This window comes from Sinocyclocheilus rhinocerous, unplaced genomic scaffold (genome assembly GCF_001515625.1).
Source record: "Sinocyclocheilus rhinocerous isolate Xijiao unplaced genomic scaffold, SAMN03320098_v1.1 scaffold761, whole genome shotgun sequence".
Lineage (NCBI taxonomy): Eukaryota > Metazoa > Chordata > Actinopteri > Cypriniformes > Cyprinidae > Sinocyclocheilus > Sinocyclocheilus rhinocerous.
The window spans coordinates 343,538-361,918 of NW_015624419.1; the positions used below are offsets into that span (position 1 = coordinate 343,538).

General features: G+C 37.5%; 2 protein-coding genes and 1 non-coding gene across 4 annotated transcripts in view; 1 reads left to right on the top strand and 2 right to left on the bottom strand.

Moving 5' to 3' along the window:
• Nucleotides 1-134: 134 nt before the first annotated feature.
• trnat-ugu (transfer RNA threonine (anticodon UGU)) lies at nucleotides 135-207 on the bottom strand. Its single transcript has one exon. It is a non-coding gene; the product is annotated as a tRNA-Thr (tRNA).
• A 700-nt stretch (nucleotides 208-907) lies between these two features.
• On the bottom strand, nucleotides 908-6,921 carry LOC107740569 (HHIP-like protein 1). Its single transcript, XM_016553026.1, has 9 exons — nucleotides 6,430-6,921; nucleotides 4,534-5,180; nucleotides 4,303-4,446; nucleotides 3,872-4,200; nucleotides 3,646-3,772; nucleotides 3,225-3,370; nucleotides 2,985-3,066; nucleotides 2,157-2,239; nucleotides 908-1,884 (listed from the first exon to the last, which is right to left on the bottom strand). Exons 1-9 carry the CDS (start codon nucleotides 6,718-6,720, stop codon nucleotides 1,331-1,333), a joined length of 2,403 nt encoding a protein of 800 aa, XP_016408512.1. The 5' UTR covers nucleotides 6,721-6,921; the 3' UTR covers nucleotides 908-1,330.
• Nucleotides 6,922-9,522: 2,601 nt separating this feature from the next.
• Nucleotides 9,523-18,381, top strand: part of LOC107740595 (coiled-coil domain-containing protein 85C-A) — a 49,707-nt gene continuing 40,848 nt past the window's right edge. Inside the window, exon 1 of one of the 2 annotated variants that reach the window (XM_016553078.1) lies at nucleotides 9,523-10,608. In XM_016553078.1, coding sequence (XP_016408564.1) covers nucleotides 9,903-10,608 — 706 coding nt within the window. In that variant the 5' untranslated portion in view covers nucleotides 9,523-9,902. The remainder of the gene's footprint in view (nucleotides 10,609-18,381) is intronic. The other variant, XM_016553070.1, reaches the window with a different exon arrangement.

An 18,381-nucleotide genomic window follows, 5' to 3' on the forward strand; every position in this document is an offset into this window, starting at 1 on the left:
AAAAAACACTTTACATCAGTATTTTACTTTAAATTTCCATATGATAAATTGTGTTATTCTCTTAATAGTCATGTATCGCTTTGCTATAAAATCTTCAGGTGATTGTAAAGAAGTAAAAAAAAAAAAAAAAGGCGAGGCCCCAGCGAGGATCGAACTCGCGACCCCTGGTTTACAAGACCAGTGCTCTAACCACTGAGCTATGGAGCCAACTTGCCTTCCCATTTCTAGCTAATGGCTAATAAGTGTAAAAATACGCATTGTAACTACGAAAAACATAGTAATTGCTATTTTATACCAGTACGATAAAATGTAATATTGTTCCAAGATATTTTTCTTGTATTTCATTGTATATCTATATATTTTAATGTCGTATTTAGCTACAAATGTTTAGCAAACGATTAGCTACAAATGTTTAGCAAACGAGCCCCTTTACTCAACGACTCAACAACCAAATTAATTTGCTACGAAAAAAATTTTACAACTACTTTACATAAGAAGGTTATCGTTTAGAGAAAATATTAAAAAAGAAGTAAAAAAAAAAGAAAAAAAAGACTAGAATGGCCAGTTGTTGTTATGCGTGCCCTTTTCACAACACAGCACTAGCTAGCTGAATTTTAAAGTGATTGTACAAGATGGTAATATTGGTACTTTGACAGATTATTACATGAATACCATATTCATATACTATGGTATTTAAAAATACTATAATATAAAATATAATACAATAATATATTCAAAATATACAAAGTAACCTATCCAAAAAAACTCGCTCAAAAATGAAAATGTTGTCAATCATTTACTCACCCTCAAGTTGTTCCAAACCTGTACGAGTTTATTTCTTCTGCTGAACACAAAAGAAGATATTTTGAAGAATGTGGATAACCAAACAGTTGACAGTAGACATTGACTTACATAGTATTTTTTTTTTCCAATGGCAACTATTTTCCTTTTTGGGTTAACTATCCTTTAAGTTGTAAGTGCTACATGCTGTTTTTCTCATGATGTATTGTGTTGGTGTAAACTAATCACAAAAACATAATCATTTCTAAATTTATTTGTGAACGAATGATGGTAAATTAACTGTTACAAAAGTTATGCAATGACGTAATATATTGGATAACAGAACTTCATTGATTCAGACAAAATAAAACATCCACATAGGTCTATGAATTTGAGCATCAAACCATGAACATGAATGCTTTGTTACGATAAAAATTAAACTCAAATATCACATTTTATTATAGTCCATATGTCTTCTGTATTGCAGTTGGTAAAGATGAGGTAGACCTATGTGCTACGACTAATAGCAAAAAGCTTGTTTCAGAACTTTTCACTCCAGGCCTGAATTTCCACATATCACTCCTGCGTCTTCGTAGTGAGCGCAGTTGTGTGTGCCAATCCCAGCATGCTGACAGTCCAAGAGAGTTTCCTCAGTCCCCTCACACTGCACATCATCCAGAATAATCTTCAGGTTCGTCCCCTCCCCAAATTCAGCATGCTTGGCAGCCTTAAGTGCATGGTGGAACCCCAGCTGCCGGCAAACCACTATGGCATTCTTGGTGTTCCAGAGATCGTCACAAACGGTCCCCCATTCCCCATTAGCGTATACTTCCACCCTTCCCCGATCCCCCCGACCCTCTTCATCTCCGACCAATCTCACTGCTCCGTTCTTGTGCTTGCCCTTCCTGCGTCTACCCTTCCTCTGCCTGGATGTCCTGAGGGGCTTGGGTGTAGTTGGGGTGAATGGTGTGGGGGTGATCTGCTCGTCCTGCTCTCTAAAGATGTCCAGCAGCTCTTGAAGCCAGTCTTTTGAGCCAATGTCAGGAGGTTCCTCTGGATTTGAAAGTCTGGGATGCTTTGTTGGAACATGGACTCCTATTAGTGCTGTGAAAAAAGGGATTTTTAAAATCAATCACGTTGTCATTGAGTGCAGCAGGAATGAGTCTTAAAACCCGGAAAAGAGTTGCCATTACTTTGGGTTCCATCATCCCAAGGTGATGCTAACTTCTGACTGGGCCTACAAAAATACATCATTCCTGTGGCATTCTATTGCATATTTGGCAGAACATGAAATATTTTGAGCACATAGCTTCATGGCAATACACTGTTTTAGATGTACAAATTTTCTAGATCTCTTAAAAAGGCAGCCAACTTACTTTCCTTTGGCTCGAATGGTATAAGATTGCTCCTAACATGAACTGAAAGAGGCTCAGAATGACATTTTCCTGGGGGTGCACGTCTGTAATAAAGCAGGGAGAAATTAAATTTCTTTAAATGAATATTCTGGGTTCAGTTGACATCATTTGTAGCCTAATAATGTTGATTACCACAGAATTTATTTCAACTTGTCTCTTGTCAGAAGTAAAAATCCAGATTACGGAGTAAATGGGGGCCAATTTTTGGAGGATTTATAAACAGTTGTGAAGCTTAGAATTTTATAAAAGCACTTATTCTGTTAAAACTTTGTGTTATTTGAGCTGTAAAGTAGTTCTTGACATTTTTACGGTTGTTTTAGGTGTTACGTTGTCACAATGTAGCTGTAAAAGTGGAGATAGGTTTTACAACGGAAAAGTTACATATTTCAAGTAAGCCAAAGTAACTTTTCAGACTTAAATCATGTTAATATGCATATAGTTCATGTCATGTGGCTATACTTTTAAAACAATGAGTGTTTTAACATTTACAGATTGGCCCTTTCGCTTCATTTGTAAGTGTTTCACTGTTACCCAGATTTTTTCTTTTTCTATTTTTTTTCCATTTCTTCTCTTTTTTTTTCTAAGAAACGGAGGAACAGGTCAGAATAAGTGTAGTACTTGGCCAGGCTTGATTTAATCTACGTCAGAGAGCGAGAGATAGATTACAGCTGCACGTATTGCTGCCAACACAGCCTTTTCATCTTTTGAGAGTAAAGTCTGTTAAGAGGCAACACAAGCTGATCTTTGCACACCATGAGACTACCTCATGAATGATAAAAAAATGAATACCTTGAGGGATCAACAATCTTGTACACAACACCTGTCGGAGATGTTGCACTTGGTATTTCGGTGGACATGAAATAGAGTTCACCTGGTCACAGGAAAAAACAAGTTAAGTCACATTAAATATTGATCAAATTACTATAAATTTCTAAACAGGTTTTTTATTCACTAGGAGGCGCAAGCAACTCATTTTTGCAGCATAAAAAAGCCTTAAAAAGGAAAGTATAGCCTTTTCTGGGTACATACCTGCTTCATCCTCTGCAAATGATATGATGTACGGATAGTAATTGTTAATGAGCCCTGGAAATGAACAAGTCAGACCCACACCCATGCAAATCTCACTGTATTCCCAATTGCGTGTGTTTCTGTTTTCCTTTAAACTCATCAGGCGTCTGTGGAAATACATACAGCTTATGCTTGTTATTTTGAAAAAATCTAATTAGTTATGACCTCAAGTAGTATCACAACAACATATACACTAATGTTCAGTAATATTGTGAAATATTATTACAATATAAAATAACAGTTTTCTGTTTTAAAATGTAGTTTATTCATGTGATGGCAAAGCTGAAATTTTGATAATGTTTGATCATAATGCTGTTTTGATTATAATGACCTCAAACTTTTGAACGGTAGTGTACACACATACATACATTTCATTACTTACCCACTCATGAAGTCTCCAAATATGTACATGCCATTTAAATTTGGATTTTCACAGCCTCTGTAAACATATCCACCTGTGACAGATTTACCCATTTTGTGTGGATATGCGTAAATCGGAAGAACATCATCTAGAAGTAAAAGAGTTCATAATGTAAAAGAATTTATGGGTAGAAAAAGTGACATTGACATGACAAAGTGACAGACATTGGGAGCAACTGTATTCCCACCTAAGGAGCTGTTGGCACAGAGTTTTTTGTCGTAACAAGAGAAGCCCTCTTTTGCTCTCCAGCCATAATTACGGCCCTTCTCCACAATGTCTACTTCCTCATACTTATTCTGGCCCACATCCCCACAGAAGATTCGTCCTTTTCCTTCCTTGGTGTTCGGATCTCCTCTGTCTACCGAGCACCTCCACATGTTCCTCACCCCGTAGGCAAACACCTCTGGACGAGCGTTGGGTTCATGCACAAAAGGATTGTCCGGTGGGATTCTATACAGCGGCCCCCTTTCGTTGTCAGCTACATCAATGCGCAGAACCTTTCCCAAAAGGGCAGATCTAGCAGTTACATATAGATAAGAGATGGAAAATTATTATAGGAAATCTGTCCTTCTTGTACCAAACTGAATTGATGAGTTGATGTTGTACAGAAAAATTTACTTGTTCTGTGCATTTCCGAATTTCCCAAATGGATCTCCTGCCATTCCACCATCCCCAGTAAAGATGTATAAGTATCCATCATCAGCGAAGAGAAGCTGTCCACCGTTGTGATTAGAAGCAGGTTCATCTATCTCCAAAATTATTCTGAGGGGACATGAAAACACAGGGAGTATTGGACGCTCTAAACTCAATATGAAATAAACTCAATATGGTCAAAGAAAAACTGCTCACCTCTCTGAACCATGGTCAACCACGTTCATATCCGTAGAAGAGATACGGAACTCACTGATACGGATTCTCTCGTCAATGCCCACCTCAACAGTGTAGTAAACATACAGCTTCCCGTTGTATTTAAAGTTGGGGTGAAAGGTGAGTCCCAAAAAGCCTCTTTCATCACCTTCCCATGGAGATGTCAGCACAGCCTTTGTGATGTTTAGAAATGGCTTTTCCAGCTTTGATCGATTTGGTAGGTATACCCAGACCAGGCCAACTTGTTCAGCAATGAAAAACCTGTGCGTGCCATCATTGGCGTGAACCATGGCAAGAGGATTTCTGAGTCCATTGGCAACCTCCTCCAAACACAGCTGCAAGCAGCCTTCAGAGTCCGCTGTGGTGCGGCCCAGATTTTTGGTCAACCGCTCATTGCTCAGCAAATGAGGATAGCAGTAATCCGGGTCATCCAGCTCGAGGTACTGGCAAAGTCTGTGCTGGTCATGCTCAAGTTCTGAAAGACGTGGATCGTCAGACAACAAGGTAAGAAAGGATCTGCACTTGGAATGGAATTGAGAGCAGTAGTCCGGGCAGAGTCCAGGTATGGTCCGTAACGGCGTGCTGGGGTCTTCGGCATCAAAAAGGTGAGCAGCGTATGGAGAGCATTCCTGAAGAAGAGAAACAGGAAAAGTGAGGGATTGTAACTGAATCGCGATGGCCTCAAGCAATGGATTTGACAAGTCATGTCTGCTACTCTGAGAAACCACAACCACTTAACTACTTCAAAAGTCCCTATGTGACCCCTGGTTGCTAGCATTTGCCAGACAGTTTTGACTGTTCCGAGGTTGTTTATTGATCGTGGATGCATTAAATTAGTCGACAGTAAAGACATTTAAAGATAACATTAAAATGTTAATTTTGAACAATTCTTTTCATAAATGAACCATGAAAAAATATTTTTGGTTTCCACAGTTATTACGTATTTATGTTTTGTTTTTGTTTTTTGTTTTTTTTACATTATTTTTAATTTATTACAGGCATATTATAAGCCTATAAAGTGTTTTATGTTTTTTCTGTTTTAGCTATGCTCTTATGTGTTCATTTAAATGACTGTGCATGTACACTACCGGTCAAAAGTTTGGGATCAGTAAGACTTGTAATGTTTTTTTAAAGAAGTTTCATATGCTCATCAAGGCTGCATTTATTTGATCAAAAATACAGAAAAAAAACAGTAATTTTGCAAAATGTTATTACAATATAAAATAATGGTTTCTATTTTAATATCCTTTAAAATGTAATTTATTTCTGTGATGCAAAGCTGAATTTCCATCAGCCATTACTCCAGTATAAAGTGTCACATGATCCTTAAGAAATCATTCTAATTGTAATAATTCTAATAATATGCTGATTTATTATTAGAATTATCAAAGTTGGCAACAGTTGTGCTGCCAAATATTTTTCTGGGAAACTGCGATACTTTTTTCAGGATTCTTTGATGAATAAAAAGGTAAAAAGAACAGCATTTATTCAAAATATAATTTTTTTCTAAAAGCATAAATCTTTGCTATCACTTCTTAACAATTTAACACATCCTTGCTGAATAAAAGTTTAAATTTCTTTCAAAAAAAGAAAAAATAAAAAAAAGAATAAAAATGTACTGACCCCAACAACCTCCGCAATTATTACAAATGACTGGAGCTCACCAGATAATACTTATCCCGTGCGAATAGGGCTTATTTCAATTTATTGGCAACGCCTGGCAGGCAGACTGTTGGACATCATCGTTTACAATTTATGGCTGCAAAATGCGGTACGTGTTGAGAGGCGAACATGGTTCGAGTATATTTACCAGCAACAAGCAGAACAAAAAATGTCAAATTTGTTTAAAAAAAAATTGTGCAGTTGACCAAATCCTACCTGACAGAGCAGATCCTGGACGTACGCTGCACAGTTGGAATACCCATAATAATCGAAGTTATCCATTATCCGATAGTATTTTGCCATCAGCTCTTGGTCTCTGGCATAGTCACAGCAGCCTAAGTATTTATACATCTGACAGAACTGAAGTTCTTGTTGAGGCTGAAAGGGAGGTGTAAAATCCAAACACTGCGGATGCAGGAACGCAGGTGCGATCCAAAACGCCAACAAATAAAACAAAATAAACGGCGATTGCCATATACGGCCGAAAACATCGCAAAAGTACCACATAGCGCTCAAATCCTGGCGCCCAACTTCAGATACATGGAAGTTAAAAAGTTATGCAATGGCGAGGATACTCAGTGTGTGTCCTCACTGACTTATGAAGTCGTGCACTTTGCCCTGATTTTAATCATCAACCATTTCCAAACAAATTCACGTCTTATTTACTGTGTAGCGACTACACACGAATCGCAGATCGGTTGGACCTGTATCATACTAAACCATCTCCTCCATGTTTGAGTTACGAGACGTGTCTGACATCCTGAGCAGATGTGAGACAGACACACACAGGTCCAGACCGCAATTCTCCGACTGTAACTCATGTCTGCCATGTCTACGTGTGTTATGCTGGAGTTTACCATAGAAACGATTGAGAGAGAGAGAGAGAGAAAACTAATTTCGACAGGTTTAAGATTTAGTTTAACCCGTTAAGCCGACATTTAGCTCATACTTAACATTTGAGTAGCCTACTGTATAATCTTAACACGTGGCTTTTACTGATTTTAACAGAACGTCAAAACATGTTTCAAATGTGTTCTTGCTGGAGTGAAATGGAACAAATCAACTTTCTGGAAAGTATCTGCTTTTATAAAATTTGAATTAGCCTATATTTGTGTATTGAGCTTTCATGTCAGGTCAGATTAACACTGACATATTTGAAGAGGAAAATAATAGATTAATTTAACAATTGTTATTTTATACAGAAACCAAACAGAAAGTCAGTCTCAATAGAAAATGAGGATTAAAGTGTGAGCACTAGCTTTTAATGTGCGGAAACAAAACAATAAGCTTTGCTCCATCTGTTCTTGCTGTTATGCAATCATAGTTTACAGTAATATTTCAAACACTTGGATCCCCTCACTTTGTACTCATGTTCTATTGAAATAAGCTTTATTTCCTTACTGTTTGGTGTATTAAAGTCTGCTAATGTTTTATGTGTAAAAAATACAATTTCAAAATCTTTTTGTCTGACCTAATTAAAAACCCAGTATAGTGAAACAGTTCTATGACTACTTATAAAGTTTTCAGAAAGATTAGGCTATTATCCAGGATAGTAACACTTTTGTTCTGTTCTGAGTCAGTGTGACCCCAAGTATGCAGAAAATACATAGCCTAAAGCAAATCTAGATGCGAAAGTTAATTGTATTTCATTTTTATATCTGAATGAACATGCAAACATGAAGCTTCAGTCTCGCTTGTAATCAGTTCCTGTAACGATTAAGGGTTTTAGGTCACTGAATGACGTTTTAACCCCTGTATTGGAAACATTTCAGAAACAAAAATAGCAGTTAAGTAGCTGCATGCATGCTGGTTAATGGCTGTTAATGTGCAGTGCGTCTGTTTCTACTTTATTTTTGTGATGAGATAATAGAATCAGATTATGTTAGAAAGTATTCCCATTTCTAAAGAATAGAGATAGGTGGTGATATTATGTGTTGGTGTCCACAGTTTATTTGTTGCATAGAATTGCAATGTGTAGGTTTGTGAAAGGTTTTCGTTTTGAATGTTTTCTGCAGGCTCTTTGCAGTCTCTGGGTCAGTTCCAGCCATAATATTTGTTTTTGTATTTGTTTTGCAGTTCTTAAGCGATTCCAGCTGATTAATGAATGCCTGATATCATAATAATTACAGAGGTGAGCGCTGAGTAATTTTAGCCACAAGGTGGCGATGTGTTCACACAAGAATCCAAGTTCATTACTGACGCAGATTAAGTGGGACCTGCTTTTTAAAGGCTTAAGTGATTGCAGATCATTTGATATTTAAATTTACTCATGCATTCATTCACATTACAGGACGTATTAACATATGAATAGGCAATTTCCTGATGTTGCTGTATTCTTTAATATCCTCTGGAATTTTCATACTATAATGCTTCATTGTTTAAAAATAGGTCAAAAATGTTAACAGAAAGTTATTATTAACGAAATTAAGCCCCATTTGAATGCTTGCTGAAAGCTTGGTAGCTATTTTTGTAACCACGTTCACATGAAAATTATGAACTGCTTTTGGAAGCAGAATAGGCCTATTACTGATTCCCTATTGGCTGAAACATGCCTACCACTCTTTTGCTTGTTTTCAACCCTATCATTTGTCATTCACACACCTCAAGTGGTGCAGTCAAGCACTTGGTAGTGCTATAAATACCACTACATTATTAGTTTTACACTTAATGTGTCACTGATGCTACCAGTGAATAGTTGTGCAATTCTTTTAAGCTTATTAAACTATTTGTAATCTTATCTGGATGAGGTAATGTGTTTCAATTAGGGGTACTGAAAAGCCCCTGGGCAAATGTCTTTTGAGACCCCCTATTCCATGTTGCCCCTAGCGACAGGGCCCTTATCTTACTTCAAACTACATGGGCAGTTTAGCATAAAAAAATTGGAAAATGTGTTTTAGTAAGCTTACATTAGACATCTAAAATAGTAGGCAGTTCTTAGTGATTATCTTACATTGAATGCATCAAGGGGCCAAGGGCCCCTAGTGGTCTGAGAGGCAGAGGGGCCCTAATTAAATTCAATTCTGTTTTCTTTCTTTCTTTCTTTCTTTCTTTCGTCTGTCTGTCTGTCAATTTTAAGAAACAGCCAAACAAGTTCCTCAGTGTCAAAATACTGTTTTAGTGCAGTCTTTGTCTAATGTTATCCCAATGTTATGTTCCTATTTTATTCACAATATATTTTCCATAATACAATTTTTAAAGTATTTTGTACACATTTTACCGTATACATATCTACCAGGACAAAAACGTGATATTTGAAAGCAGCTCTAAGGTGAATTCCGAGTCGTCACACGCCCCCTATAGGAAGAGGTAGTGACATTAGCAGGCAATGCAGCCAAAGCGTCGCGTACAGCGCTGACCTCACTGAACGCTGAGCTGAAGCGCAACTACAGGCGCATTTTCTCACCATTCATCTGCCTCAGCGGTTGGATGCGCGACCGGAGAGTCATATCACTGGGGTAGAAAGAGGAGATTCCAGCTGAAATAAATATGAAATAACGACAGAAGGGGAATTTATATCTAAAGCGGGTCAGCCTCGTGAGTTTTTTCGTTGTAGAGTTCGGCTTTCGTCCTTCGAAAAACTGGATGAATTTTAATTATGAGTTTAATATTGCTCGATACGTTTTCGCAAAGGAATTATTAAAAAATCGTGACCAGATCTCTCGCGTCAGACCACTTTTAACCACGGGAATATGGCAAAAAATATTATAGACGTCCCAAGGGATGATTTAAGTAAGATATCGGATGAAGAACTGCTTAAATGTAGCAAAGAGGAGCTGCTTAGGAGACTCCGGAAAGTGGATAGTGAAAAGACTAACTTGATGGTGGAACACGGGAACATGATGAAGGACGTCAACCGGAGATTACAAGTGCATCTCCACGAAATACGGAGCTTGAAGGAGGTCAACCAGAAACTGCAAGAAGACAACCAGGAGCTTAGAGAACTGTGCTGTTTCTTGGATGATGATCGGCAGAAAGGGAAGAAGCTGTCCAGGGAATGGCAGAAATTTGGCAGGTACACTGCCAGTGTTATGTGGAAGGAGGTTGGTATGTTCCAGCAAAAACTGAAAGACCTAGAAACCAACCAGGAGAGTGTGACGAGAGAGAATGTGGAGCTGAAGGAGATCATCCTCATGTTAGATGATGAGAGGAATAGAGCCGGATCCAGGAGCTCCATAGACAGCCAATCCAGTCTGACCAATCTGAACGGTGGTTCTGCAACTGTGAGGGATGTTGGAGATGGGAGCAGTACCTCTAGCACGGGCAGTGCTGGAAGCCCTGATCACCACCACAGCCATGTTCACAAACCTTCAGAGGGAAAGATAATGTCTATCAGGAGGTCTATGGATGATCTATCAACCAACCATCTTCTCAGAAGCATACCGAATGGGCTCAACGGTGAGTTTGGACTCTTGGATTAATGGTTTAGTTGAAAACATCCCACATTTCTCCAAAATGATGGTGTTTTAGCAGATCCTGTGCATGAAGAAAGTTTTTTTCCCCTGAAAGTAATACAGAAAAGAAGTAAAAACAAACAAAACGTATTCTGTAAATCAAGAATTTGAAATAATGAAAGTAATTCATATTTCATGACTAATTTAACAAAATCTACTTTTCTTAATGTCTTCTTTTCAGTTATCACTTTTGACAGATGACTTATAAAACATGCCTATAAAATACTTTTTCTGGTGCCCTTTTAACATTGAAAGTTTTATGCAATTGTGTGCATTGGCATCCAAATATAGAAAAGAATGCTCACCGTTTTGCCAGTGAGTAACATGCAGTGATTGAGACTTCCATTGGTTTCCAGGGAAACACTGATTATACAGGCAGTTGTGGCTTCAGGTTTTCTTTGTATATGTGACAGTATTAACACATGGTCAACACTAATTGCTTCAGCCCGTGAAGTCAGGTCTAATGTGGGTTTAATACTCTCTTGGACTTGTGACGTTGGTGCACTGTGTTAGTTCTGTCAATACTTCAATACTTTATACTTCAGGTAACAGGCATTTCATGCACAAATGGATGAGAAACTCATTTGTGGTTGAAAATGATGTACATTGATCATTAGAAGGAGTCTGTAGTGCGCCAGTCTTCAGTGTAAATATCCTACAGATATCATTCTAATATTTTGACTTGGTGTTCAAGAAATACTATTATTGTTGAAAACAGCGCTGCTTAGTATTTTTGTGGAAACCGTGATACATCTGAATAAAATATTACTGAACGGTAGTGTGTAATTCAAATAATAAATTTTTTTGTGGATAAAATACATGCATTGCTGTCATTGTTTTAGTCAGAGGATATTACAAAGATTTTTCCTTTCTGTTTTTGACTTTCTGTTCTGTCTTAATACCTCTAACCTGTAACTCTATAGAGGGTGTGTATCTGTCACAAGTGCCTGAAGGTGCTATTACGTCATGTACTTTGTGTGTTTACTTTTGATTTGCATGGACTGTCTGATACCAAATGATCTGATATCATAGCGTGACATTTGGCTGTACGGTTATATAGCTGTACTGGTTAAGTTGTTTTTAGTTTTATCCTTTGAATCACATGTCCCAGTGCAGCTTGGCTTATTCCTTTTAATTCACAGCTACTTATATATTGCCTTCCCCTGTTCAGCCTCTCAGTGAGTTGTACTCAGAGGAAATTGACGGTTGATATTTGTATAATTTTCAAGTTTAGCAGATGCTTATATCTTAAATGACTTACTAATGAGGAATGCTACCATGCAATTTAATACAAAGTTTCAAAATCTCTCTGGTAGGTACAAGCTATGTGTTATGTGCATATCTTGCCTTTTGGTATAAAAGAAGAGTATAATCTGTGCATCTGCTAAGAACATGAATGTGTTGCAATAAAAGTGCACATTAGACACATTCACTCAGCAGGCCAGGTCTATTCCATCAGCAAGATTCACTCAAGTCTAACAGTACGGTTCTTAACTTGTTCCCGCCACATGACAGGGGATTGATGACAAGCTTACCTCTAATGCGGCACGTAGCTGTAGCAGAAAAATGTCTGTTATTTACTGCTGATAGTGTCAGCTGGAAGAGCCTGGCATTGATAAGAATGCCTTTTTTTATGGTGTTTTAGACATTCTCAAAAGTGTTTTTGATGTGAGTAGATATTCGGAATGATTTTTATATAAAAATGTGATATGTTTTATTATTCAGTGTTATAGAACATTGGGTTTCTTGCTTCTGCTATTTATTTCAGACTTTCATATACTGTTAGACAGAGACCTTTGCTTGCACTTGTCTTTAGTTGCCCGTCATCTGACCAACGGCTGTTTTCATCTGATTATTCAGTGATCCTTAGTTTGTCTGCCAAGCTACAACTCCACCCCCAACCTTTCTCCCATCATGACATGCCATACACTCTTAAAAATAAAGGTGCTTAAAAGGTTCTTCACAGCGATGCCATAGAAGAACCATTTTTGGTTCTACAATGAACCATTTAGTCAAAGGTTATTTAAAGAAGCATCTCTTTCTTACCTTTATACACTCTCAGAAAAAAAGGTAGAAAAGTTGTCACTGGGGCGGTACCATTTCAAAAGGCACACCTTTGTACCTAAAGAGTCCATATTGGTACCTAAAGTGTACATATTAGTACCAAAAAGGTACAAAAGTGTACCTTTTGAAAAGGTACTGCCCCAGTGACAGCTTTTGTACCTTTTTTTCTGAGAGTGTATGATCTGAAGAACCTTCTTTCACCACAAATAACCTTTTGTGAAACAGAAAGGTTCTTCAGATGTTAAAGGTTCTTTATGGAACCATTTAGACAAAAAAGGTTCTTCTATGGCATCGTGAAGCACCTATATTTTTAAGAGTGTAGCATCCATGCTGTCAGGCACATGTATGGAGCACAAGTAATTTAAAGAAAATTAAAAAAGGCTAATCTGTCTAATGTTAGTATGCTGTTTACTTGAGAATTTATGGAAGCCTGTTTCCACTTCAGAGTGAAAAATATGACTGTTTATCTCATAATATGACTTGCATATAGCCTCTATTTTGTCTGTCATACAAGTGACTTGCTTTTCCATATGATTTGAATTGTCATTATCTTGATTGATTTATTGTTGCACGAACATTCCATAAATGAGTTTGCAAAGCAACCCCTAAGATTAGGGTTTAAATCCATAATTTAATCATTTTAATAATAATTAGTGTTTTTGTAAGCTTTAAAACTACTCAGAAAACAGCAACCACATAGCAACAACCTGCATCATGTTGGCAAGTGCATAGACATGCAGAATTTAGTTTTCTTTAGAAAATGTTTAGAAATGTTGAAACCCTGTTTTCCTTTGTAATATAGTCAATGGGGAACTGCAGTGCATTCTTAGAACTATAGTAGCGTTGTATTTAAGCTTGTGTTCAGTCATGGAGGGAGATTAGGCTGGCCGGCGTTCTCTTTCCCAGGCTTCACCCCCCGATGAGTTAATCTGAGCCACAGGTTGCGTCTCTCCTTGTTTACAAAACTCAAAACAACCAACTTGGACTGCCAACCAACCAGAAGAACATTCCTGCTCCCCATACCACATAGACAGAGCTTGAAGAATTCCTATTCTTTCCTACGTGACTTGCATCAAAACAGAAAACCTGTGTGAAACTTCTTTACTGCATAGTATCAAAAGATGTATGTTTTTCTCTTTAAAAGAAAAATGTTCCACCTTTTTTAGTGCAATATCTGTTCACCCAACTTTCTTCTGTGGAACATAAAAGAAGGTGTTTTGAACAATGTTGGTAACCAAACAGTTTTGGTTTCCATTGGGGAAAAAACTGGGACATTTCTCAAAATATCTTCTGTTATGTTTAACGCTAAGGAAGTCATACAGGTTTGGAGAAACATAATCGTAAGTAGGCTAAATAATGACAGAATTTTTACTTTTGGTTGAACTGTCCCTTTAAGTGTAATATAAAATTTTTACAATCATCTTATGGATACACCATCCTGAGACCTGACTGAGGTCATGTATCTGTCTCTTGGGTGAAAGTGGTTCTGTCCTGCATTGAAAAGCCTCTGGCCCCCCAGCAAGCCACCAATGGACTGAAGGTTTAGTGGCTGGGGTCGAGATTCTGTTTCAGAGTTCAGATAACACTCCTCCTTAACTCTTCCCATGGCTGGAGTGAAAAGGCCTTCAGTTGCCCCCATTTAAGACCCTTCATCAGGCCTTTAGAGCCCTTCTGCGCCACTCAAAGGTACAGATGTCTGGCTTGTCAGAAAACCGATCCCAATTTACGAGTGAAGCTTTCAGTCTAGAGGTCACCCCTTTGAAAAAAGCCCCTGGGTTTCTAGTGTTTTGATTGTTTTGAATTGGATTTAGAATGATTGTCTTAGTATTCATTGACATTTCAGTTAGCTGGATAGCTCATAGTTCTTTACCAATGATGGGAACTCATGAATTCCCTCAAGTAATCTGTGAGATAATTCAATTGTTCTCCTGGGAATGCCAAATACTGGATTACACGGCTGCGCTTTTTAATTCCCCATGTCAGTTCTTGTTTAGTCATGCTTTCAGGTGGTAACCAAACAGTAAAGATCAAAGCGATACTAGTTAAAAGGTGTTTTTTTGCATCAGACCCAGTGGCAACTCGAGTGACTCTGCAAATGTGCATCCTGGTTGAGGACGTCTTGAGCTGTTGATGCAAGGCATTGTTCTTTTAAAAACAAACAGTGATGGAAAGCACCTCCCCAATTGCTCAGACTTGTCGGAGGGGGTCTTTGGTTCTGCTGAATCTGAAGTTTACTGTGTTATTGCTTGTTCCCTGCCGCTTGTCTTTGCCTCATAAAGAAAATAATAATCTTATGAAGCATGCGAGTCCCTGTGAGGCGGTTTTGCCAAAGCAAGCTTTAAATGGGCTTGTAATTGGGCTGTCCCACTTTAGTCCGCTGACATTTACAAAATGGTCTCCTGGGACCAGCAACTCTGAAGTGCTAGCGATGATTATGGCTGAGGGGAAGATGGTGTTTAGTGCTGTGTTTTAAAGAAATATTGTGATTTATACACTAAGGCATTAGTAAAGAGGGTTTTTTAGTAAGCCAGTCCCTCAGTTTTGTATACAGTGTTGTGGTTTTGCGGTCACTGGTGTGATGTGATTTGCGTTTTATCGTCTTGTTGGGTTTATAGCTCTGACTTGTGTTATTATGATAATGATTAAAAAGCCTTGACCGTGCCTAGGTGTGAATTAGGAAGATGGTGGAAATGTGGAAAAGAGCCTTGTTTTCTCTCACAGAACCTCATTGATAATCTTTACGTGTGGAGAATCACAGTACTCACTCAAAAGTCATGAGATACACAAGAATTAATTATTATTTAGTGTCGTTGACATCATTTTGGTGTAAAGCATATTAAAGTGTATGATTGACCATATTTAAAGTTTTGATTTAATGTATTTTCACTGAAGCAGGGATGTAGTTGTTAAGGAAAACTTTTTACAATTTTTTTATTAAAAATGTTTTTTTGTTAATTGAAATAAAGCTGAAATAGCAAAAACTTTAAATAGCCTATTAGATGAATAAATTGAAATGTCGCCTTGGTGAAATTGAAGTACTATAAAATGACTAAAATTAAAAATGAAATTTAAAAAAAGAAATAAATCAAAAATAACAAATATATATAAAAACTAATAAAAATGACAAAAGCACATAACAATTACATAAAAATAAATTAAATATAAATAACAATTATAAAAAACGAATAAAATTGACAAACACACAAAACAATATATATATATATATATATATATATATATATGTGTGTGTGTGGATCAGCATTTAACTGTTAAATTCTCTTGTACTCTGGATGCTCAGAAAGAAGAAATGCAGTCAGCTGTGGTCGGTGAACTGGTTAACCCTGTCAGAGAGCTGAACAGATGTAAGGTAATGAAGTCACCACTGAATAAATAAATTTACACATGCCTACACGAGCCTGAAATTTCTGCCCACTGAAGCCGAAGAACGTCCAGATTGAATTAATTAACCAGTCATACGAAAAAAAACCTGGTTTTGTTTTGTATAACATTCTACCTCAGTTCTTTCTTTTCTGATCTCCCTCACTTTCCTGTCCCCTCCTCTCTTTTACCCTGTGGAAAATATTATGAAGGCAGTAGATGGAAAGAGTGTCATGGGACGGGTGGCAGCACTGGGTAGGTGGTGAGTTCCATAGCAACAGTAATTATCAGCTGGTTGATTGATCCTTTGGAGCTAGATGGGGGCAGCACTGTTTGTATTCAGAGATATAGTGGGTCAGGAGACTGGAGGGCACCTGGGGTGAGGTGACTGAGAAGTATGTTTGGGTTTCTGGACCACATGAAGGGAATGCAATCAGCATGTGATGTTTGTGGAGGATTTTGGGGGCTGTTTTTTCATATTTATTGGATTTAGAGGGATAGCTGATGAAAATTTGGCAATCATCTTGCCCTCATATCTAGGAAGCTCTTTACCATATAGCAAAACTGGAATTTGGCCAGTTGGCGGTCAAGCTCCAGAAAGTTCATTCATGTTTGAATAGATGATTACTGAAGTTACATTTTTGGGTTAACTGTTCATTTAAGGAATGGGTTATCAAACTTTTAAATGCAGTTGACCCACATAATATGATGATCTCCTTTCTAAAGGTAGCTATTTATTTTCATGCAGAAACACAAATTTATACTATGAAAAATAATAATTGAATGTAAATGATTATCTGAAAAAATAGTTTATATTAAGTTTATACTGGATTTATTTCTACCCACCATTAGGCTTAGGCCCTACATTTATTTGTATACACCTGAAGAGAGAGAGAAAAAAAACTATGCCTGTCAATAGAATATATTAATGTTGATTTAATTCAAAATTTCCTACCAGCCTTTAGATTGCATTTAATTTTCAGAAAATGGTAATAATACCTTATTTTAGCTACTTAATTATTTTATCAATTTATTTATTATCTCTGACTTTATGGAAGGATATTCCAGACAATTTTTAAAAGGAATTGCAAATTATATTTTCAATTGCGTTTTCCATATGTGGACGCATAAATTGTGACATAATCCAAACGCATAAATCTTGCATTACCATTTAAATTCAATTCAATTCAAGTTTATTTGTATAGCGCTTTTCACGATACAAATCGTTGCAAAGCAACTTTACAGCAAATTAAGTTTCTACAATATTTAGTGTTAGCTATTCAGTGGTGACTGTCAGTTAATGTACATATGGCAGAAATGAGTTATAATTTCGCTTTTGCAAACGCACAGTGACAGCCAATAAGGTATAAGTACTATTTCTAGTGCTTGTCTTTCTCTGTAATAGCTTAGAATGCATATGTGAATTGATGTTCCTCTAATGGGACCACTTTTCCATGCCAGCTCTGAAATGGGTCAGTGTTTTCCAGAGTGCAGCCCGGGTCCTAAAGTACTCGTTGATGTCAAAGGGAAGGTCAGATTTCAGCTCCATTGCACAGATCTTGTTGACTCAGGTTCTTTGTCTTGGCATGCTACCTCTGGAGGGAACTAGCCAAGCATGAATGATTCTGGTCAGATGAGTCTTTTATTGCGGAATTATTTTTCTTTGAATGATGGTTTCCCAATAATTTGATATTCCAGTTACTTATGTGGAGTTTTCTTCCAGCACACACCTATGTTGTGTCTCATTGTAGAATGTAGGGTTGCAGTTTTATTAGTTCCGCTTCATTCATTTTTAACATTATACAATAACAACTTTGTTTGTGCAGAAAAGCAGATGTTTCATTTAATAGCTTCTTTCTACACACATATTTTCTTTCGTGCTTGTTTTAATATCAAAATCTGTTTCCTTTTCTTTGCTAATCACAGTTGATATCCAGACAATTTTGCAGATCACATCACCAGTTTTGAACCACTCTGGAGGTGTTTGGATGGATCTTTCTCACTATTGTCCTTCTATGCTGTCCCTCCACTCTAGACACAGGGGGAATGGGGCTGGCGGACCCCTGCCTCTGTCTAGAGGGGGTGTGAGGTTGTGCGCCCTCGGTTCGCTTGAGCCATCTGTCCGACAGTATTGTTCAGAGCACAAAGGGGAAAGAGTCCTTCAAAGACCACAAGTGAATAGAGCCATAACGTCATTCTGCTCAGGCATGAGAGTGTCTTCTAGTTCTGGAGCATCTCTGTTTCCTGTTCTTTACTTCCTGCCCCTTTTCTACTT